This window comes from Puntigrus tetrazona, chromosome 14 (assembly GCF_018831695.1).
Source record: "Puntigrus tetrazona isolate hp1 chromosome 14, ASM1883169v1, whole genome shotgun sequence".
Classification (NCBI taxonomy): domain Eukaryota; kingdom Metazoa; phylum Chordata; class Actinopteri; order Cypriniformes; family Cyprinidae; genus Puntigrus; species Puntigrus tetrazona.
The window spans coordinates 13,334,550-13,356,851 of record NC_056712.1 but is presented as its reverse complement, the minus strand read 5'-3'; the positions used below and the strand labels follow the sequence as shown (position 1 = coordinate 13,356,851).

General features: G+C 38.3%; 4 protein-coding genes across 7 annotated transcripts; 3 read left to right on the top strand and 1 right to left on the bottom strand.

Moving 5' to 3' along the window:
- The first annotated feature begins 640 nt into the window (after positions 1–640).
- Positions 641–2,288, top strand: mif (macrophage migration inhibitory factor). The gene is made up of 3 exons (XM_043256699.1): positions 641–885; positions 1,709–1,881; positions 2,064–2,288. The coding sequence occupies exons 1-3, from the start codon at positions 778–780 to the stop codon at positions 2,128–2,130; spliced, it is 348 nt and encodes a 115-aa protein (XP_043112634.1). The 5' UTR covers positions 641–777; the 3' UTR covers positions 2,131–2,288.
- A 427-nt stretch (positions 2,289–2,715) lies between these two features.
- LOC122357884 (selenoprotein H-like) lies at positions 2,716–4,072 on the bottom strand. Its single transcript, XM_043257524.1, has 5 exons — positions 3,971–4,072; positions 3,594–3,720; positions 3,316–3,458; positions 3,070–3,187; positions 2,716–2,985 (listed from the first exon to the last, which is right to left on the bottom strand). The coding sequence occupies exons 1-4, from the start codon at positions 3,990–3,992 to the stop codon at positions 3,084–3,086; spliced, it is 396 nt and encodes a 131-aa protein (XP_043113459.1). The 5' UTR covers positions 3,993–4,072; the 3' UTR covers positions 2,716–2,985; positions 3,070–3,083.
- A 1,127-nt stretch (positions 4,073–5,199) lies between these two features.
- clp1 (cleavage factor polyribonucleotide kinase subunit 1) lies at positions 5,200–8,752 on the top strand. Its single transcript, XM_043256615.1, has 6 exons — positions 5,200–5,494; positions 5,597–5,874; positions 5,963–6,070; positions 6,575–6,694; positions 6,797–6,934; positions 7,851–8,752. The coding sequence occupies exons 2-6, from the start codon at positions 5,599–5,601 to the stop codon at positions 8,544–8,546; spliced, it is 1,338 nt and encodes a 445-aa protein (XP_043112550.1). The 5' UTR covers positions 5,200–5,494; positions 5,597–5,598; the 3' UTR covers positions 8,547–8,752.
- Positions 8,753–8,926: 174 nt separating this feature from the next.
- zdhhc5b (zinc finger DHHC-type palmitoyltransferase 5b) lies at positions 8,927–21,657 on the top strand. Of its 4 annotated transcripts, none has more exons than XM_043256874.1 (13): positions 8,927–9,207; positions 10,604–11,858; positions 11,941–12,062; positions 12,753–12,910; positions 13,026–13,198; positions 13,298–13,400; positions 13,562–13,653; positions 13,738–13,852; positions 14,402–14,510; positions 15,329–15,435; positions 16,759–17,507; positions 17,661–17,845; positions 19,718–21,657. In XM_043256874.1, the coding sequence occupies exons 2-12, from the start codon at positions 11,722–11,724 to the stop codon at positions 17,842–17,844; spliced, it is 2,049 nt and encodes a 682-aa protein (XP_043112809.1). In that variant the 5' UTR covers positions 8,927–9,207; positions 10,604–11,721; the 3' UTR covers position 17,845; positions 19,718–21,657. The 4 variants fall into 4 exon arrangements, with proteins under 4 accessions (XP_043112809.1, XP_043112808.1, XP_043112812.1 ...); XM_043256873.1 differs by having other exon boundaries at positions 8,927–9,238; XM_043256877.1 differs by having other exon boundaries at positions 8,929–9,238; positions 17,823–17,845.
- The last annotated feature ends 645 nt before the right edge of the window (positions 21,658–22,302 follow it).

The following is a 22,302-nucleotide window of genomic DNA, read 5'->3' as shown; positions in this document are numbered from 1 at the left end:
TTTATTGATGCAGCCTTTGTCCATTATGTCTTAATTTTATGGGACACATTATCAAGAGAATGAAACCAGCTTGCTAATTTTCTTAAAGAAACCCCCAAATGTATCTCTTTACTGCACAGCAAACAACTTTTCTGAATTATTGTTATTATTAGGCTTTATTTTTGTTGTAATTGCATTTTTAATGCATTTAATGAATAGTAATTGTCTCTTTTGAAATAATCTTGAAGTGGATTTCATATTAATCTTGTTATATTAATTATGGTATGTTTAATGATAAGTACCTATGACTATTGTAATGTAAGTTAAATGATGCATGATGATGAGGTAAATGTTTCATCAGTTTTTCCTGGGGCAAATGTCTGCTATTTTTCATCTCCTCAATATTCTGATATAACTGTACCGTTTTTTTCTCAAGGTTCTTATATTGTAGGCTGCTTAATTGCATAACGCAGTTTATTGAGTTAAAAAAAGCCCCAAGAAGCTTAATTTATGACTAAAAGTGAATAATAATTGTATATTTTTCAGAGTAATTAGTAACGTGTAATGCACTATGAACTTGTGCTATGAACTTCAGAGCAGAGCAGCTGTGGTATGCATGGTAACGGGTCTGCAGTCAAATCTTTATTTGGGTCATATGGACGATGCTTTACGGTAGCCTAGAAGAAGCACTTGCATCGCGGTTACTCACCTTATTCAACCCGGGCTCACATCTGGATACATCCCTGGTCCTTCCACCTTGCACTATTTCGCAGACAGCTCTGTCTCTTCGTTGCAGTCATGCCGATGTTCGTGGTGAACACCAATGTTGCAAAGGACGCGGTTCCCGCTGAACTGCTGTCCGAGGCCACGCAGGAGCTCGCCAAAGCGATGGGCAAACCCGCGCAGGTGAGCACGCTGCATCTCTCACGTTTCCTACGAATCCTATTACTTTTTATATTAGCGGAGCTGCGACTGCACGTTAATCTCGATACGACGAAACATACAAGAGACTCGCTCTACAGTGATCCGTTTAGCTGTAGCTTAAGCCGTGCCGGGTTTTTCCACAGTTTTAAACTTAAAAAGACCCAGGCCGCATGTAAACATCGCATTATTTGTCTCGATTTGAGCTTAAGTAGTCATAGAAAGTCAGACTCGTTTCCGTGAATCGTGATTTTAAAGAAATCGTTTCGAAGAACCAGTTCAAAAAACGATTCAGTGATTCGTTTACGTCATGACGCAATTACGTGACCTCGTAATCCCAGAGCCAACGTATGACGTTATATATGTTGACTCTTAAACGTTCCAAAATCGTGTATGTAGCCACAATTAGCTTTTAATTATTACATTAATGTGTATTTCAGTTCAGTGTTTTGGAGCAGCACCGACGTTTTTACATTTTTTTGGTAGCTTATAATGAACAAGCCATTCTCAAATCTTGCCTACAAGTATTTACCAAATCAAATACTAGAAAATCGTAGGTAGATGAGTTTGATCAGTGTTTAAGCTAAACTCTGCAGAGTATTGAGGCAAGACGTGAGGAACCCTGTAATAAACAAAATTTGCAATTGCATAATATATCATACTAAAATGATTTCTATTGTGAAAATTGGGTGTGTTAGTTGACTCAAGAACTGCTTGGAATGACTTTCAGATGTGTTTTTGACACAGTTGTGTTCAGATGTATCTGTATCATTAACTATTTACCCTCTTTGTATTGCTGTGGTGACAGTATATCGCCATACATATCATCCCGGATCAGATGATGATGTTCGGGGGCAAAGGAGATCCATGTGCACTCTGCTCTCTCACCAGCATTGGAAAGATTGGGGGCTCGCAAAATAAGCAATACTCCAAACTTCTTATGGGCCTGCTCAACAAACACCTTGGAATTTCACCTGACAGGTAGATCCGTATATTACAGCTGGCTACAGTACCATTCATCAGAATGTTTTGCACAAATTAAGTTTTAACTTACACATTTAAAATTAATTTCTGCTGTTATTAAATATTGAATAAGATTTTCTCTTCATATTGTGTCAAATGCAGTTATTTATTCGGTAAAACCTTATTGTATTGTTTTCCAGGATCTATATAAACTTTGTTGATATGGATGCAGCCAATGTGGCTTGGAACAGCACCACCTTTGGATGAAGAATATGGATTTATCGCCTGATATGAGACTGCCGTTTCTGTTTCAGAAAAAAAGCTCTTGGGAGCATGCTATCAGTCGATTTAGTCTTAACACACAGCACTTACTGCTTACAGCAGACAACATTTTGCTTTGACAATAAAGCTTCCTTTAAACTGTACTGAGGTGTTGAGTTGTTGTTGTACATGCCTCTTTAAATCAGATGTTTAGGAAATCATAATGCTGCTAAATTTATTTTATTGCTTACGGCCTATAAAATAACATTTTATAATTATCTGTAATTTATTTTAATAATATAATTACATATTAACAAATATCCAAAATACCATAAATAAGCTCATTATTAGACAAAATGGTCAATTTGGAAATCTTGTTTTAGGCATATCTTAAGACTGAAGTCTTAATTTGTGCTCCTATAAGCCTGACAATATAACACTTGCCTGGTTCTGTACTTTGATTTCATAACTAGCCTAGAAAAAAGAAATAAGCAAAAAATAACCTACATGTATGCCTCAAAAGTAAAATTATAAAAGGCACAGTGGTGAATTTATAGTGTGCGTGTGTGAGAGAGAAAGACCAGTTTGAACTTATTTTAGCAATGTTTATTTTAGCTATGTAACTATGCTCTAGACTTTATTTTTGACCAAGAATTAGCATTATTATGCACAAACAGTAAAAACAAGACAGGTACAATGCAAAAACAGTCATGTCTCATAAACAAGAACAAAAGAAACAAGGCGAGGTCAATTATCCAGTCTGAAACAAAAGAGCCGGTCATCAGAAAACAGACAGGGAGATTTTCCCATTAGTCCGTTTACATCATTATGCATCCAGTGTCCAGTACCAAAGATGACTGACTAGTGGGAGAAAATAAATGAGGAAAATTAAAGTTCTCTCGTTTACTGGGCTATTATTTGTTAAAACTTGTCAAGGAGACTCACCTGTCTCCTTATAACTAGTTCTTCAACTCCTCCTTCAGAGCAGAAACCACTTCAGCAGGATCAGGAAACTTTAGCTTGCGTGGAGGACCCTTCTTAATGCCAGTCCACAAAACCACCTCTGCTCAGGAGAGAGAGAAATACAGGGACCGCATAGCTAATAATTATTAGGATAACCACGAAATTCAGTCCTGTTACTCGGTGAGATGCAGCCACCTGACTACCATCTGGGCTTCATGGCGGTCTAACCTTTGTCTCCCTCCATCAGCGTGACCTCAAAGCTGTTCCTCCGAGGTTTCTGGGGATTGAGCAGCACGCGAAGATCAGGGTGAGAAGCTGCAAGCGCCTCGCGCACACCTTCAGCATTCCGCCCGTAGACCCGTCAGCTTTTGCTGCGAAAAAATATAAGCGTATTCACGTACATATTCAACTTTTTTTTTATTTGTTTTACATCTTTTCAGTGTTCTAAAATCTGTAAATAAAAAAACAGCTGTAAATAATTCAAATTATTTTCAGTGCGTCCTCACCAGTGCTCAATGACGACCCTTTGTCCTGTTTCTTCATCTTTTTGGTCAACTCCATCAAGCTTTTCTTTCTTCTCCTCCACTGCTGCTGCTTCTGCATCCACGTCCGTCTTACGCTTCTTACCACGACCTGCGTATTAAAGTGCATCACACAATTTCAGTTTTGCATATACAAGATGATATATAACCAAGTATTCGTTTGGTTACTTTTGATTAAATGGCAACGTATAATCATTGTACACAAGCAGCCCGACTCCCACCGGAGACACGTAACCTAGCAAATACGAATGCATATATATATTTAAGGCGGCATAATAATGACGGTTTATGCAATTGATTCCGTTATAGTCTGCGCGAAAGTTTCGAAACGTGTTCCGCACCTGATTTGGATCGAGTCGCCATTTCTAAGACGCTCGGAGAGTTTGGCGGGTTACGTTAATAATGAAAAAGTAAGCGAAATGGACACTGCCACCTTCTGGTGTGGAAAGTTTCTGTAACGTGACAAACTGTACATCTAAATATAATCTTCTCAAGAAATAATTTATTAATATGGTAGATAATGAGATGAGGAACGGGCGCTGGGAATGACCTGAATCCCAACAGCTCTGATATGATTAGGCCATCGGTTCTTTAATAAATCACAAACAGATAACACAGGTATCTAATAAATGTATATTTTAATTACTGAAATCAAACTTAGCTGACCACTCGTTCAGTGCCATCCTGTTTTTACAATAGAACGCATTAAATAAGCTTTCGCAGTTGTATAATTAATTCTTAAGATACATTAAGCATGCGTTTTTCCTATTCAAGAAACTCTTAGGTGCTGTTTCATAGACAGGGTTTGGCCTAAACCAGGATTAGGTCATAGTTCAATTAGGACATTTAAGTATTTTTTATAAACATGCTGTGCATCTTAAGACAAAATAAAGGCACCAACATATTTTAAGATTAGTCAGTGCAAGTTTCTTTCAGCTGAGCTGAAGATTTACATTTTAGTCTAGGACTGGGTTTAAACCTTGTCTGCTTTTAACAGTTACATAAGGTCACCACCAGAGGTCATGACCGCCCCACTAATAGTCTGAGAAACTATCATCTTTGGCTATAGTTCAGTCAAACAGGCCTATTTTTTAAAAATAATCCAGATGTTTTAATTAATTTACAGTGTTAAAACAAGGAAAAGTGTATCCTATTTTATAAATTACGTTTTCAGTGAATCATCACATACATGTTTATTCACTAGAAAACAAAATGAGAAGACATCAGTTAAATATACAACACTTTCAGCATGTTATTCCCTGTAAATATGTATTATGATGTGCTACAGCGAAATAATAACCATTATTACACACATATGTTGACATGTCAAGACAACATAGTGACAACATTTTAAAAATGCACACATTGAATGGTGTTTCAACAGCTTTTTATCATAAGATGTAGAATTTATTGTGTGTGTGGGGGGGGGGGGTTAAAATTAAAACTCAATACAGATTTTTTTCAATTACTATTTTACATTTAGCACGCGCAGATTCATAACTAACAAATAAAATAAAAACTTAAAACATCTTGGTCATTTATCGCCCACTGCATGACATCATCTACACGCGCCGCGACATCATCACTGTGCGCCAGTTTAGCAGCACTCCTCGCTGCTGTGAAGAAAAGAGGGATAATTTCCGAATAAGAAAGCATAGTTGAAAAAGTGGATGTTTGGGAGAGTCTAGGCATGTTACGGTATATTAAATAATATTATTTGCAAAGCCTGACCTCTATTAGTTTAACTATATTCAGCAGGCTAACATTAATAAGCTAATACTACCTTAAGTTATTCGACATAATCTAAATAAAACACTGTATTTGCCGAGATAAATCAAAAAAGAGGACGAAAAAGAGGAATTCAGGTATAGCACAATAATTTGTTATTTTTTCTTATCTGTTGGAGTGCAAGTAACTAATTATTATAACGCTAGCAGTTTTTTGAGCATCCTTCTTGTTTATCACAGCCATGACTGCAGAAGCCTCAGAAAAGTCAGCGGAGGAGGGCATGAGCTCCTCGGGCGGCGCTGGGACTTCAGGTACGCGCTTCGATCTGGAGAAAGAGACGGAGCTGCGTTTTGAAGTCGAAGCAGGAGAACGAGTCCAGCTCGAGCTGTTGTCGGGTCTGGCGGAGGTGTTCGGCTCTGAACTGAACCGAAATAAGAAGTACACTTTTGGACCAGGCTCTAAGATTGCTGTGTTCACATGGCAAGGCTGCAGTGTGTCTCTCTCGGGCAAGACGGAGGTGAGAGAGGTTAAAATAGGTCAGTGGATGTCTATAATGACATGAATGCTAAATCAATTCAAATGTGCTTTTTCTTCCATAAATATAGGTAGCTTATATCTCCAAAGATACACCCATGCTGCTGTATCTCAACACCCATGCAGCTCTAGAACAGATGAGACGTCAGGCAGAGAAAGACAACGAGAGAGGGCCTCGGGTATGTAAACTAACCTGCCAAACAATTTGGGGTCGGTAAGAAGAAAAGTTATGTAGCAAGTAAGGTGGAAAATGTCCAGTAAATTGCGCAGACAGGTAATAAATACGTTTAGGAATCTTTCCAGGATTGCAAAGTTTATTGAAATGTGCAAGCAAACCTTTCCACTCCTTTGCAGTATTATTAGCAAGTATGAATTAAATTGACGACAAATAACAGTTTTTATAATATTATATATATATATATATATATATATATATATATATATATATATATATATATATATATATAAAGAATCTTGAAAGAAAAAAATCATATTAATGACAAAATTACATTTATGACAGAAAATGTATTTTCAACCGTGATAATATTTCACAATATTATTATAGCACACATGCAGCTATGGTGAGCATAAGCATTAAAATTTAAAATATGGTACCGACTACTTATGATCTTTTGAATAGTAATGTAATTTTAATATTAGAACTGAAACATGTTTTGTCGTAGGTAATGGTTGTCGGACCAACTGATGTGGGAAAGTCAACAGTATGTCGAGTGCTGCTGAACTACGCTGTGAGACTGGGGCGAAGGCCTACGCTGGTAGAGCTGGATGTCGGCCAAAGCAGCGTAAGTAAACGATGCCTAAACGATCAATGCAACATCTGCCAAACATTACAGGCTTGTGAGACATGAAGTGAGAGATGCATGTTTAATTGTCCTTGTCTGTAGGTTTCTGTCCCTGGAACGATGTCAGCTCTGTGCATCGAGCGTCCTGCTGATGTAGAAGAAGGCTTCTCCGTGCAGGCTCCGCTTGTTTTTCACTTTGGCTCGACCACACCAGGAACAAACATCAAACTTTACAACAAGGTAATGGCATAATTGCACTCAAGAGAGTGTTGTCTTTACACTCAAGTGATGTACTGTGCTTCGGCCCATAAATTATTAGAACAGATCGAGCTTGGCCCAAAACAGAAAATTCCAAACTATCCTGGCACTGTTTAATCAATAATAACAAGGAGAAGATGGATTAATCTTTTTCTTAATGCTGCTATAAAGTCTTGAGCTGCTGTAGCTGTTAACATAAAAACAATAAAGCCAATTTCTGTAGCGGTAACTGAAGAAAATGTAGTACTCCCCAGTTGCATGATGACTTACTATGATGAATATTGTTGCACAGCAGCAGTGTTGGACACTGAGAAATCAAATTAATTTTGCTTTTTTTGAACTTTCAACACTGATGCATAAATGTAACATACCTTTACAAAAACATTTATGTTTCAATGTGTCATATATGACCCTGGACCACAAAACCAGTCTTAAATCGCTGGTATATTTGTTGCAATAGCCAAAATACATTGTATGGGTCAAAAGTATGAATTTTGCTTTTATGCCAAAAATCATTAGGGTATTAAGTAAAGACTGTGTTCCATGATGATATTTTGTTAATTTCCTACCATAAATGTATAAACTTTGATATGTTTAAAAATCAGTTTCATAAAATTTACACTTACGATTTTTTTGTGGTCACATAAGATTAATTCTGAAACATCACTGTAAGGACTGGTAAAAACGTTATTTTAACAAAAATATTTTATTAATAGTAATTTTAATAATATTACAAAGTTTCTGTTTTTGAAAAATGATCCAGCCTTAGTGACTTATTTTACAATCGTGTATGTGAATGCTATTTCATGTTGACTGAGCTGGTTCAGTATCCATCATCCAGACATATTACTTAAATATGAAATAATGAGTCGCTTTTTTTTGTTCTTTGGGTGTGTAGCTGACTTCCAGCCTTGCAGAAGTGTTTTCCCAGCGCTGTGAGGTGAACCGAAGGGCTAGTGTAGGTGGCTGTATAATCAACACCTGCGGCTGGGTCAAAGGTTCAGGCTACCAGGCCCTGGTCCACTGCGCTTCAGCTTTCCAGGTGGATGTTGTTATAGTCCTGGACCAGGAGCGTCTCTATAACGAGCTTAAACGTGACCTGCCACATTTTGTACGTGTCGTCCTTCTACCAAAGTCCGGTGGAGTGGTGGAGCGCTCGAAGGACTGCCGACGAGAGTCACGGGACGAAAAGATCCGGGAATACTTCTACGGTTTCCGTGGAACTTCCTTTTACCCCCATGCTTTTGATGTGCGCTTTTCAGATGTGCGTATTTACAAGATCGGTGCACCCTCAATTCCGGACTCCTGTCTCCCTCTGGGTATGTCCCAGGACGACACGCAGCTCAAACTCGTCCCAGTCAGCCCTGGCAGGGATTTAACCCACCATGTGCTGAGTGTGAGTTCAGTGGACGATGATGCTGAGGTGGGTGCGGGACAGAGCAGAGGGATTCTAGAGAGTCCCGTTTGTGGCTTCATAGTTGTGACAGCAGTGGACACACAAGCCCAGGTGATGACGGTACTCTCACCAGCGCCCAGGCCCCTGCCGCGACACACTCTGCTTATCATGGATATTCGTTTCATCGACCTTAAATAAAAGTTTATAAACCTAGCAGAGATGTCTGCTCAAAAAGTGACAAACCTTTTCACATTTGTTAAGCAAAATTTTGTAGACGTTTAATTTTCAAAGGACAAATTTTAATTATTTTGTACATAAGTCAATGCTAATGTATTTTAAAAAAAACAAATTCAATTGCAATTTCATCTGTCCTTTTAAACAAACAATTAAACAAACCAAAACCAGTTTGACTGCAAGTTATTCTGCGTGTTTTTTTTTTTTCTTTCAATGAAATGACTTCCTTTGAGCAAACAAATTGAGCAATTAATTATTTTAACATGCTATTTATTGTGTAGACAAGAATCCCTTCCGGATCTATTCTTGCATGTCCTATACCGGTGTCCTTAAACGATGCTGGGGTAGATGATGATGATGATGATGATGCCTTGTTAAGGGTTTTATTTTTGGCTTATCAGACACTGCATCGGATAAACGACTTGGGGAGTTTTCAGCCCCGAGCGTACACAGATCAAAAGCCGTTTCCTAGGCCGTAGAAAGGCACAGAGATTAAGGGAGAGAGAGGATAGAGAGAGCTGAAGCTCCTCTCCTATCAGATAATGCCGCTGCCCCAGACCGGGATGCAGAAGAGAAACCGAGTTTCAAAATCGCAGGATGTGTGAATAAACGCCAGCCATTTAAAGTACGTAAACATTTGGGATAACCGACACTGAGTGAGTATATAGAAGCGGAAGACATTCATAATAGATGTGTTGTTTGTGCGAATGCGTTTAGACAGGTCGCTGTTTGCTTTTGCTCCGTTTCGACATCGGATCGATATGGCCGCGTTTGAGCTTCCTTCAGCGGAAGCTCTAACAACTTGAGCCCGAGGAGTCATTTTGCGGCCCAGTTACACGGAACACAAAACACGAAGCGAAAAGTTAAATGATCATATTTTGGCGTGATTTCTACGTTAGTTGCGATTCGATTTAAACAATGTGCGTTCTTCTTGTGTTTTCTAATCCAAACGGTCTTGTTTTATTGTGTAACGTAGTGTTTTGGAGGATGATATTATTAGCTGGGAAGGTAACGTTGAGAGAACCAAAACGAGACAGAAACGTAGTGGTTTTGCTTCAGATTTGGCTTTTTTTTGTCTGAAATTGTTTGTGTTTTATAATTATTTAACATATGGACTCAGTTAACCCGTTTTTTCTGTCTGTACTGTATTACTAATGAGTTGCCTAGACAGCGTTTTTGGGCATTATCGTTTTATTCAGATCTGTGCAAACCACATGGTGCCCTGAAATGCTATGTAGTTTGGCAGCCCACAATATTTTAAATATTGATATTTTTCCTCAAAATGCAGCGCAGTCGTCTATATAGTAAACCGGACCTAACATCTAGCATTCGTTGGAAACCCCCCCAAAATATATTCGCTTTTGTAAGACTGTTAAATTGGTCAAATGACTACAGTGGCTCAGTGACAATCTAGCATAATTTTCCAGTTTGTTATTGATTATGTGGTTCAGTCAGATATCATCTGACGTCCATCATCCAGTTCATTATTGATTTAAAGTTGATGGTCATATTTCATTTAACATGTTTATGAATTAATCAAATCTATATAATTCCTATGTGAAGTGAATCAGTTTTCAGGTTAGTACCGTGAATGAAGAGAGCAGGAGTAGCTACAAGAAAAGAAGATTATGAGTGGTGTAATAAGGCTTGTGTATGCGAGACTCAAGGTCACTATGTGGTCAGTGTGACAGCACACCCAAGTAGAAAAAGGGGATTGTAAAGGGAGATGGGGTTGAATTTTATGTACAAAACCTGGTAGAAAAATACACAAAAAAAAGGCACACCCTTTCCTGGTGAGTCACAAGTTGTGACACAGGGCAGCAAAAGCGTGATCAGGTTTCAACACGATGTGTGTGTACACATATGTAGGTTTCACAATTCATTGCTTTATGTTTCGCCCCAGTTCATGTGATCATTCGTATGATATGGACCGCTTGGAACCGGTGTGGAGAACTTGAAGCATGTGTAAGATCAGGTCATGAGTTCATATCTACATGTTTAATTATCTTCTCTTCTTATAGATACCGTGCAGGCCTGTTAAGGAATCAGAAAGAAGAAGGGCGGCATTTTAGACTCATCAGACTTATCCTTGTGAGGAAGAAGGGCCTCATGGGACGCTATGCAGGGCTAAAATGGTTTTGCACGCTCATGAGTTACCACAACCAGGAGTTTTCAGACCCGGACAAATACGGATCCCGTGCAGTTGCGATGGTGGACACGCACTCTGGTGTGGGCGTACATTTTTCGCACATGAACGTCTGAAAAACAGCTTATCATGTGGATATCTGCGCTCGCAAAATTCGTGTGACTTTGCAAATCGTGTTTTTCTGCTCACTTATCGGCCAGTTTGTCTCCCGTCAAAGTGTGAGCATCAGAGTGGAGAATGAGCTCTCATTTAGGGCACAAGACATCAAGAGCTCTGTTTCATATTTTGTACTCGTAATTACGGTCTTTTCTTAGACGGACTGTTCCGGAGGGAATCCAGACTCCATTGAGACTGTAGAAAGAGAGTCATATTTTTTGTCTTGTAGTTTTTCTTTTTTTCCCTTATACTTTTTGTTTCATCGTATACCTCCCATCAAACAGTTGTTTTTGTTTTTTCTTTTCTGTTGTCTGACGTCATATTCACATGCACTCATCTGCTGTGATGCTTTGAGAGATATGAGATTGGTCTTTGAACAAGTACAGTATGAATGCCTGAACTCAAGTTGCTGCTTCCTTTGAGCTCTTTTTGGTGTAACATGGGGCTTACCGGAGATTTGCACTAAAAGAGCTTTGCTGTCACTTGATTTTACTTTTATTGACCAAATCTTGTTACATTCAAGCCATATGAACTTATTTTTGATGAAACTAGAGCTATTTTTGTATTACAGTAAAGTCATAGTATCGCATATTATGTGTATATGAATTAAGTCTATTTTTTATGTATCAGCACAGACGTATACAAAAAGACATCTGCACTATTTTACGTTAACCTTTGTTTTTTGGAAAGAAATGCACCTTGATTTATGAGAGCATAATCTGTCACAAAATTTATTGTTATGGCCATGGCTACGCACCATCCTCACTCAGGTGGGAGACGAGTTTCCTTCTCTCTCTGACGCCTCCCCCTGTTCCCCAGTTTTTCTGACGCCTCCAAATGCCTGTGGGTCTCAGTGTGGGCGGGGCTCTTGGAGACCCCTCCCCATCCCGCCCATTCCGCCCCAGTCGCTATGTGCCTGTGTCTGCAGCAACCGCCTTCCTTGTGGGGGCCACAACGCTGTTTCTCTGTTTCACGTGAGTAGAATCTGAATACATTAAAACAGAAATCGAATATATCGGCAATACTGTAAGTGTAATGCGAGGCATCTCTGTGCAGATGTCCGTGGCTATCAGAGCGGTTCTCCTCCTCCATTCCGCTCTATAATGCTGTGGTCTTCCTCTTCACGCTGGCCAATTTCTGTATGGCCACATTCATGGACCCCGGCATCTTTCCTAGAGGTACACACTTATGTTTTTAAGGTGATTTACGTTGGGAAAACATGAGTAAATACTACTTTTATGAAGGTGGGTGAAGAAAAGTTATTTTTCACCTAATCTTAAAGATTGTGAAATTATTTTAATGATAATTAATGAATTTATTGATATATCTATCAATATTTGTATTATTTGAACTAACGGTGTTTACCATAGTTGTTAATAGTGCTGGCCAATTAATAATCGCATCCAAAATAAAGGTTTTTGTGTACATAATGTATGTCTATGTAATGTCTATTTAAAGACACACACATACAGTATATATTTGCAACGTATTTATGTTTATATATTTATGTTCATATAATTTATATTGAAAAATTTACTATATAAGCATAAATTTTTTTCTTAAATGTATACACACGCATGTGTATGTATTTCTATACATAATAAATACAATAATATAAAAAACGTTTGATCAGTAGCATATTTTATTTTTTTTTTTTTTTTTTTTTTTTAAAAGATACTCATTAAAGTAAACATTATACATTCACATGTCACAAGTATGATATAAAAGAAACCAGTGGTCCTCAAAATAGCCTTAATTTAAAAAACAAAACAGAATATACTTTTTCTTATATTTTTGTGCTGGTTTTGTGGTTAAGTACGATGCAGATTCTGAAAACAGCAGTTTACATGAGATTGCATGTTTTGCAGCTGAAGAAGATGAGGACAAAGAGGATGATTTCCGGGCTCCGCTCTATAAGACGGTGGAGGTGAGGGGCATTCAGGTGCGGATGAAGTGGTGCTCCACATGTCGCTTTTACAGACCACCTCGCTGTTCACACTGCTCTGTGTGTGACAACTGTGTGGAGGTACATGCACATTCATCATATGTTCACACTAAAACAAGCGTTTCAATTTAATTCTTGATATTTTTTTATGCATGTATATATATGTGTGTGTGTGTGTGTGTGTGTGTGTTTTTAGGAGTTTGACCATCACTGCCCATGGGTGAACAACTGCATTGGCAGGAGGAATTATCGTTATTTCTTTCTGTTCCTGCTCTCGCTCACTACTCACATTATGGATGTGTTTGGCTTCAGTCTGCTGTACATCCTCCATCACACTAAACAACTGGACCAGGTCCACTCTGGAGTCACGTATCCTTTACATACATAACACACTCACATATGCATGTAATCTCACAAATGCACATCAACCTCCTCATTGTTCTTTGGCATCCTTAACATACTACTCAGTATGGCGGTGATGTGTGTAGCTGGTCTGTTTTTCGTCCCGGTTGCAGGACTCACTGGGTTTCACATTGTCCTTGTTGCCAGAGGGAGAACAACTAATGAACAGGTGTGTGTGTGTGTGTGTGTGTGTGTGTGTGTGTGTGTGTGTGTGTGTGCGCTCGGGTGTGTCCCTTGTCCACATTGTGTGTGTTTGGTCAAACAGAATGATGTTATTTTTCTGCCTGATTTCTAAGGGTGTGTTCTCAAGTTTCCTCTCTTCACTCTCAGGTGACTGGGAAGTTCAGAGGTGGCGTTAACCCCTTCACCCATGGGTGCTTAAAAAATATTGCACACGTGCTGTGTAGTTCACAGGCTCCCAGGTTCACAAATCTTATTTCCTATCATGTGTTTTGCAGATGTGTTTGATTTTTAAATGTATAATTTTATGTGCATGTTTTGTACAGGTATCTTGGCCGCTTGAGAAAGCCTCATTCTGTTCAGGTCCAGCCACCATTTCTACGGCCACCTCTTTCTGAAGCCCAACTAGCAGCTAAAGTTCTGGATAATGGCATCCAACAGGTGCAAACACATTATCATACATTTAGTTTTTTTATGTTAATAGTCATGGTTGGCAACTTTGGGCTGGTAACTGAAAACCAGCAAACCCATAAGGTTAATAAAGTGATGATCGACAATAAGTCGATAATATGATCATGCTATTTTTGACATAATCATAAATTCTTTTAATTGAATTTAATTGACACATTTTATTTTTTTAATTTATTTTTTTATCTTGGGCAGCCAGTAAGTGGCCATTAAATTGCTTGTATGATGAATGATGCATTTCTTTTATTAAAATATTTATGTTATCTGCATCTGTTTTAGCCTACTAATAATTAATCGCATTGGTTGTAATACTCTTTTCCTTAGTTCACAAACTTTATACTAATGTAATATTTTTCATGGTCTTGTTTTGTCCTTTGTGGAGCTAAAATTAATTAACTTTCTTTTTAAAGTTGTTGACACGTGAAAGATCTCAGATATGAGTAGGTTTGTAAAATCTCTTTAGATGAATAGGCTATTTTTGTTAAGAGTTGCTCTCTTTGTGTGTGTGTGTGTGTACTTCAGTCTAAAAGTAGTTTGGAGATAATAGAGAGTCAGTCCACTGATGCTGATCCCCCTCCACCACCTAAACCAGAGCACAGATACCCTGGGCTGCCTCACACACAAAATGAAGGTTAGTTCATACACAAACATTTTATAACTGTCAGATCATTTCAATCATCACTACAGCATTTTTGGGCTATTATAAACATAAAAATGCCAAGATCGTTGTCCTAAATGGAATCAGAACCCGTTTTTCAGGATAAACCAGTTTTTATGTTAATGATAGATGCGATCTCCTCACCTTTCAGTGCGCATAGGTGACCTATTTTGATCTCAAAAATGTGTGATCTTATAAGGGCAAATAAAGAAGTGGCGACAGTTGCACTAAATAGTTTAGACTAGTGTTAAATAACTAGTCATGTCATTTTTTTTTTGTTGTTCTTCAAGACTGGTCATGACTTCAGTTAAAAAAAATGTTTGACAGCAGTTGGTCAGACTAGTCCTTAAGACACAGTCTTAATCATTTTCTTTACTCTTTACTTCAAAAAGGGTGGTATTTTATGTATTTGAGGCTCGAGATGTGGGATCGGTAAAGAGAAAGGGCAAACATTTTAGGTCTCTATTGCCATCTAGTCAGCCAATATTGTCTTAAATAGCCTGCATAGCACTTCATCTTTAAAAACATGACATGGGATTTTGACATAACACTCAGTATTAATTTTTGTAAAAAGATGTTTTTGGACATACAAGGTAATAAAAGAAAAATTAAAATAAGTCATGAGAAAAAAAATTAAAGTAACTACAAATGAGCAGGAAAAGCAAATATCTTTAAAAGAAATGAAAAGCATGCCCAGCCTTATTTCATTTTTAAAGGAGTTTTAAAGTCTACATGAGCCATATTCTAAATATTTAAATACATTTTTAACTTTTATCTTTTCTTCCAATCAGAGTGCAGCTTGCTGACTGATGCTCCACCCACACCCTCATTGTATAAATACAGGCCGGCCTACAGCAGTCCAGGAAAAAACCACACAGCCTCAACACATTCCAGCAAGGTAAGTCTAAGTGAAGTACACACAAATACAGGAAGTACAGGTACTGAAACTTAAAAAAGGTGGGGGGTTTTTTGTTGTTGTTTTTTTTGATAGAACCTTGATCTACTGCACTTGCAGTTTGCATTGCATTTTTTTTCTTTTTGTTAATGCATTAAATCCTTTCTTTTATTATTTTTCTTGAATATCTGAAATCACTGGCAGTCAGTGAGCGAGTAAGTTTAGATGTGAGTTATCTGTTGTTATGGTGTGTTTTGCACCTTGCTCTTGTGTTTCGTCATTTTGACTCTGCAGTTGTTGCATTTGATTCAAGCTGGACTCTCTCCTGTTGCTGTTTTCCTCTCGTTCTGAAGCATAACTTGAATCCTTTACTTTCCTTCATCCATTCTGTAAAAATGGCATGAATTTAGTGTCAAATCCTCCTTGATGTTTTAAGCATAATTTATACGTGCATTCATACATTCCTACAGAGCCCCTAAAGGGACATGGTGATGGAAAAAATATGAGACAAAAGAAGATACGAGATAATTTTCCAATCCTTTGAGTTCATTCATAAAAGTTATGAAATTGATCACGTATGTTTACATTTTCTCACAAAGGTTTCATGCTCCAGTGAGAAACTTTGCGTTCCTTTGTAATGCTTTTGCACTCCCCCAAGAAGTTTCCTCACAAAACTGTTGCAATCATTTACACAACGTTCCAATTTTTGGAGGTTTGTCAGGTAAGAAAAAAAAAGTTTATTAGAAACTATATGAAGTATTTTTTTTTTTTGTTTAAATGACACAAAAAAATAAATCCCTACCCCCTTCATCTTTAAAGGGCTTACCCTCCAGAGTTACAGCTTCAAAAAACTGTTCCTTGGAATGCAGTTCTGTGTTAACTTGTAGAGCCAATTAAGGAGGCGCCATAGATGCATAATTAAACCTGTGCGAAGAATAATGCGAATGTTATGAGTTGTACACTTCAAATTCCTTTGTTCAATAGGACCCTTTTAAGTAGCCAGTTTTTAACTACTCTTCAGTTTGGCAACCCCCCTTTTGGAGGCAGATTTATTCCATTTGAAACACAGTGATGGTTTTAATACATTTTTTTCTATGATAATATTTGCAAGAAAACACGTGAAATGCAGAAGCATTGAAATAGTTTATCCTCCATTCTAATTTTTTTGTCCATCACCATGTCCCTTTAGGAATATGACATACGTCCCTTTATACGGTGTGGTTTGCTCAAACTTTCAGCTGTGTGCCATCTTTCATGTCTTTTGGTGATGCTTCAGCTACTGGGAACATTTTGGAGTACCGTTTCTGTCTTTCTTTTTCCTCTCAGATGAGTCGGGGGAACAGTATGACTGAGTCTCCCTCTGTCCCCGTCACCACTGGGCAGCCCAGCTACCGCTCAGACCCCAGTTTGTCAAGCCGAGGGGGTGCAGGGTGCCGTGGGGGAGGGGAGGGAGGTAGAGCAGGCTCGGGGGGCCTGGGTGGGGCCTCTGCGTTTGGTGGGCGATCCTACCCTTCTTTTACCGACACCCTACTCCAGTCAGCAGCAGCCTCTTGCTCCTCAAGCCTTCGTTCCGCCCATACGGCCCACAATGCCCTCGGGCCCCTCATCTCTGAGGGTACAACCTCCACTAGCTACAAGAGTTTAGCCAATCAGACACGCAACGGCAGCTTGTCGTACGAAAGTCTGCTGACGCCCTCCGAAAGCCCGGAGTTCGAGTCTGCTGCTCATGAGCTGTCCCCACCCAGACCGCATCCTCCGCACTCTCTTAGCACAGCACCGGGGGCCCCGCCTATTTTGGGGTACACGTCCCCTTTCCTGTCAGCTCAGCAGAGGGAGGGCTCTCTCCAGGCCTGCCCTGCCCCCCTAAGACCTTCCCCCAACAGAGCTTTCCTGCGCCCAACAAGCTCACCCCCTTCTCGGGCTCCGCCCCTTTCTCCTCGCGCTCGCTCATTGGGCTCCCCTCCTCCCGGCCCCGCCCCTGGCCATACACCTCTGGGCAAATCACTGTCCTATGGAGGTGGCGCCGAATTACAGCACCGCCCCTCTAGCTCAGGGGGCGGGACTTCGATGCAGAAGTGAGTAATGCCTGCAGATTTTAGCCGTCTCTCTGTTTTCCCCCTCAGAAAAACCTGCACGCCTGTGTGTGTGTGATGGTCAAGTAGAACATTGAGGTCCAGTGTTCGTGTTTGTATTCATTTGGTTTGGTCTCTCTTCTTCTCTTTGTTCAGTAACACTGTCTCTTTCTTCCTGCAACCCATGGCCACTCTACTATTCCTCGAATTTCTGTACACACCCTCCATCTTTCTCTGTCCTTTTTCCTTCTCTGTTCTCTTTCTTTACGTTCATCTGCTCTCTTCTGCCCTCCCCTCCTCCTGCCTTGTGGCCATAAGGATGACTCTGTCTCTGTGCTAAGGTTCGTCTCATTTTGCTTATGTTATTTATTTTGATGTCTTAAAGTCAACATGAAGCAGAAACGTTTTCTTTGCATTCCTAGTTTTATATTATAAAAACCAAACCTGTAATCATTTCTATTTTGGCTTACACTGCACAAGGCTAGGTGGAATATTTGTTAACCAATAGACTGATAGCTATTTAACCATTGTTTTAGGTTATTGTTATAAATCAAATTTTTAAAATTGTAATGTATTTTCGTTATAATAGAGTAATAAAGTGTACCACAGTGATTAGAAGACCAACCTGCAAGTTAGCATTACTCTTGGTTCTCTGAACTAAAAAGTTACAGTAAATGTAGCTAAATGGTCTCATTAATTCAGCAATCGACAGATGTTTGTTGACAATTAGATGTTAGAATGGTTATCATGATTGTAAACACAAGGAGTGACTAGATAGATTTACCTACTCAGTCATAAGACATTTAAAGGGATACTCCACCCCAAAATGAAAATTTTGTCATTAACCCCCTTGTTGTTCCAAACCAGTAAAAGCTTGCCTTGTCTTTTTGAAACAAAATGCAAGATATTTTAGATAAAAACCGGCAGGGTTGGGACTGTGTAATAAAACACTGTCAGAATCCAGGAAGATATGAAAAACATAGTCAGAATCCTCCGTCTGTCATCATTGGTTCAATCTGAATGTCATGAAGCGATAAGAATGCTTTTTGTATGCAATACAAAATTTAATAGTGTGTCTTCTTTGTGTCTCACTGCGTCACCATAGTGGCATTTTGGAGAATATCGACAGGACACAGATTACACATGTTCTTCTCCGGCTGCGATACATTTTCTACGTGTATTTGTGCTTTGATTAGGAAAAAAAACACCACATCCTTGACAGATGAGCATATGTAGTTCACCTTTGGTAGATATTCTCCAAAAGGGCACTAGCACTACAGTGACGCAGAGGAGAAAAAATATTGAATTAAGTTGCTATTTTTATTTTTTTTGCTTATAGAAAGTATTCCTGTCACTTAATAACATTCAGACTAAATCACTGATGGCAGACAGAGCATTCTGACAATGTTTTTTCATCTGCCTTGACAGTTTTCATTGCTCTGAAGTCAATGATACGGTCACAAGCCTCCCCGTTGTCATCTAAAATATCTTAAATTGTGTTCCAAGGAGAAACAAAGCTTTTATTGGTTTGGAACGACACGGGGGTAAGTCACTAATTACAAAATTTCCATTTTGGGGTGGAGTAAACCTTTAATGTCCCAACAACCTCTATAACCAACTCTTTCAAAACAAGTAAAAGCTTATAAAAAATAACAAGGGATAGTTTTATGCCAAAGAATATAATGTAAATCTATCTAGCAATATTTTTTTCTAATGAGGTATTGTACATTGTTGAGACTTTGGTCACAGAGATAATGTTATCCAACTCGCTGTATGCCATAATCTTCTAGTCAGTGGTTTTATGGTTACATTTTATAGCTATATAACTTCCAGATTGTTTAATATTTGTTTATAAATATTGATGATATAAAATACATTGTTAAAAAATGACCATTGTAGAAATTTTAAAAAATATATATAGAACATTTAATATTAGAAACAGAATACATTTGTCAAAATGCTCTCAATAGTGAAACTGACTTTGAGTTTCCAAACATTTGCTAATAAAACCATTTCATAACATATTTTTTGAATGTAGATTCATGTTGACTTCAAACCTAGTTTGTGGATGTCTTGCTTGGGTTGTGTCTGTTACATTTAATACATATAATCCCTACAACACTTTCAATGCATCAAAAATGTTTTTAGTTATTTTATTACCTTTTTCTATTTAGGTTTAACCTATATCTTTTTCCCCCCTACCAAATATTCAGCTCGACTATTAAACAAAACGTGGCCAATCATAACACCCATTCACACAAACCTGCAGGAGGGGTGAAGAAAGTGTCCGGTGTTGGAGGAACGACCTACGAGATTTCAGTATGAGTGACAAAAGAGATTCAGGATTCACTTGGCAGTTTTCGCCCTCTGAGCTTCAGCCGAATGGATGTAAAGCTGCTCAACCAAACATGCAAAAAAGCATGTAAGACTACAAGGAGAAATCGTAAGTGTTTCCCAGTCAAACCTCATCAGTCACTGTGGAGGACGTTTACTGAGAACATGGACCAGTAAAGAAGAATCTTACGTTTTGTTTTTTTCTTTCTTTTTTCTTCTGAATATCAACGTTACAAATCCCACAGACATTCTTAGTTATTTAAAGAATCATTTGGTACTTCGATGTATTACCTAACGATTTATACGCAAGACTGTGCAATGATAAATGGGCGTTCAGCTTTAGAAGGCGGGACCATGTGAGACGCACTGATGCCTCATTCAGAATGACGTCAACAGAAACCACAAGCCTCTCAGCAGTCAGCCAATAAGCATTTGAAACACTGACTACACAAATCACTGTTCAGTCTTGCATATTCAATAGAACTCTGTTTCAAACCCTTAAAGAGACGGTTCACCAAAAATGAAAATTCTGTCAACATTTAATACCCTTATGTCATACCAAATTCAAAAGAACACAAAAGAAGATATTTTAATGAATGTTCATGCTGCTTTTTTTTAGACAATAGTGTCCACATATATACTTTACAGCTCCAAAGACAAAAAAGGCCGTAAAAGTGGTCAATACAACTTATAAAGTGTTCTAAAATGAATGAAAATTAAAATAATATGACGGCTGACAGATGCAAAATGCAACAGTTGTTGTGGCAATTATGAAAACATTCATGTGTGCTGATCATATAACTTTCATTTTTAGGTGAACTATTTCTTCTTCTTTTTTTTCATTATTATTTTATACAGGTACAGATGTATATTATAAGTATTAAGTTTGATAAAGATGATAATATTAAGAAGCAGGCATATATGATGTATGATTGTTTGTTTTAGGTCGGATGGTGTTTGTCAGACTTATATGGCTGCATCAGCCAGATGAACTTGTCAGCCAAAGAAACTCTGTTTGATGGATAGCACACTCGGCGAGTAGGAGCGAATGTATCTAAAGACACACAAGTTACTAGAGCACAACATATTAAGCGAAAGATTATTTACTTACTGAAGATATCATATGCAAATTGTAACTTTGTGTCGGCGTGTCCAATAAATCAAGAGCTATGCTCTCTTGATAAACGGTCAGCCAATCACAAGAGAGTTTATTTATTAAGCCGGAGGAGGCCAGTGCAAATACATGCTGGATGCACCATCATATAGATGGGGACATTGATTTTAAAATTATATTCTTTTATGTTTTGACTTTTTTTTTCTTTTTTTTTTTTTTAACTGGACATTGGTTAAAACAAACAGCTAGAGTACAGTGATTGTCTCCTCGTAGATATATAAGTTTGATTGTATTAGTCAAAGTGAGGGAATGAGTGTGAAGTTTTATCTGGACTTGCCTGACTGTTGTACAAGAGCACATTCCAACTCTCCATTTGGTTCAGATAAGAGGCCGTTCACGTCTTTTGTCTGCTTTTTGAGATCGGAGGAACGGTCAGTGTAAGATAAAACCGCTTATGCAGAGACACAAGTTTGTTTTTTTATCTTTTGTCATTTCCACCATGGCCTTATGATGCCTTTTAACTGTTATCAAGGGTGTTTCGGTCTGCGTATTTGGCTCTGAGAGAGATGATAGAGGATTGTTGTGTTGGGTTTCGGGTAAGAATGCAGACTCGTTTAACCCTTCTCTATTCCTTTAATGCCGCTGACTCTGAGTCACATGAGCAACACATTTTCAACAGAACAATAAACAACAGAATGAACACAGGCTGAGTTTCCTCCTTTTTTTATTTCAGTACTGTTTTGTCCCAATGTGTTTGATAATCAGTGACTGATTGAAAAGTAAATGAAACGTACACCTGTTTCACTTATATCAAACGCATACGCGTTTCTTGTTCGGGTGGATTCGGCAGCAACTTGTGGTTTAAGTACTTTTGGGATTTGCTTAAGCACAAGTGGTAATCCTTTGGCAAAAGCCACTAAGGCTGATACAAATCTTCTAGTTCTGTACCTTTCTTGAGGTCAAGCAATATGCAGACGGAGGCCTCGAGAAATAAAGTAGAGGAAAATAAAAGGGAAAGATACTTTGAGGAGGCAGCAGGCACTGGTTTCAAAAAGAAATATAGTTTCCTGATTCATTCAGTATTTTAGCATACTCTTAGTGAGGCAAAAACATTGAGTGGTTCTTTTATACACTCAAAAATAAACTGGGGCAGCACCTTTTCAAAAGGGACATGTCAATTTTAGTACCTTAAAGCTTACCAGTATTATATTAGTACTTTTAAGTATACATATTTGAACCTAATGGGTACATAAGTGTACATGTTAAAAAGTTACCACCCCAGTGACAGCTTTTGTACTTTTTTGTCTGAGTGTATGGAGGCCCAAACCTGCATAAATACAGAAATGTAAT

Excerpts from the sequence above, each read along its gene's own strand:
- mif (XM_043256699.1), top strand. The coding sequence starts at position 778 with ATGCCGATGTTCGTGGTGAACACCAATGTTGCAAAGGACGCGGTTCCC. Across the intron at positions 886-1,708 it reads CGATGGGCAAACCCGCGCAG|TATATCGCCATACATATCAT; the intron begins GTGAGCACGCTG and ends CTGTGGTGACAG. Across the intron at positions 1,882-2,063 it reads CTTGGAATTTCACCTGACAG|GATCTATATAAACTTTGTTG; the intron begins GTAGATCCGTAT and ends ATTGTTTTCCAG.
- zdhhc5b (XM_043256874.1), top strand. The coding sequence starts at position 11,722 with ATGCCTGTGGGTCTCAGTGTGGGCGGGGCTCTTGGAGACCCCTCCCCA. Across the intron at positions 12,911-13,025 it reads TGTGTGACAACTGTGTGGAG|GAGTTTGACCATCACTGCCC; the intron begins GTACATGCACAT and ends GTGTGTTTTTAG. Across the intron at positions 13,853-14,401 it reads TGGATAATGGCATCCAACAG|TCTAAAAGTAGTTTGGAGAT; the intron begins GTGCAAACACAT and ends TGTGTACTTCAG.
- clp1 (XM_043256615.1), top strand. The coding sequence starts at position 5,599 with ATGACTGCAGAAGCCTCAGAAAAGTCAGCGGAGGAGGGCATGAGCTCC. Across the intron at positions 6,071-6,574 it reads ACAACGAGAGAGGGCCTCGG|GTAATGGTTGTCGGACCAAC; the intron begins GTATGTAAACTA and ends GTTTTGTCGTAG. Across the intron at positions 6,935-7,850 it reads ACATCAAACTTTACAACAAG|CTGACTTCCAGCCTTGCAGA; the intron begins GTAATGGCATAA and ends TTGGGTGTGTAG.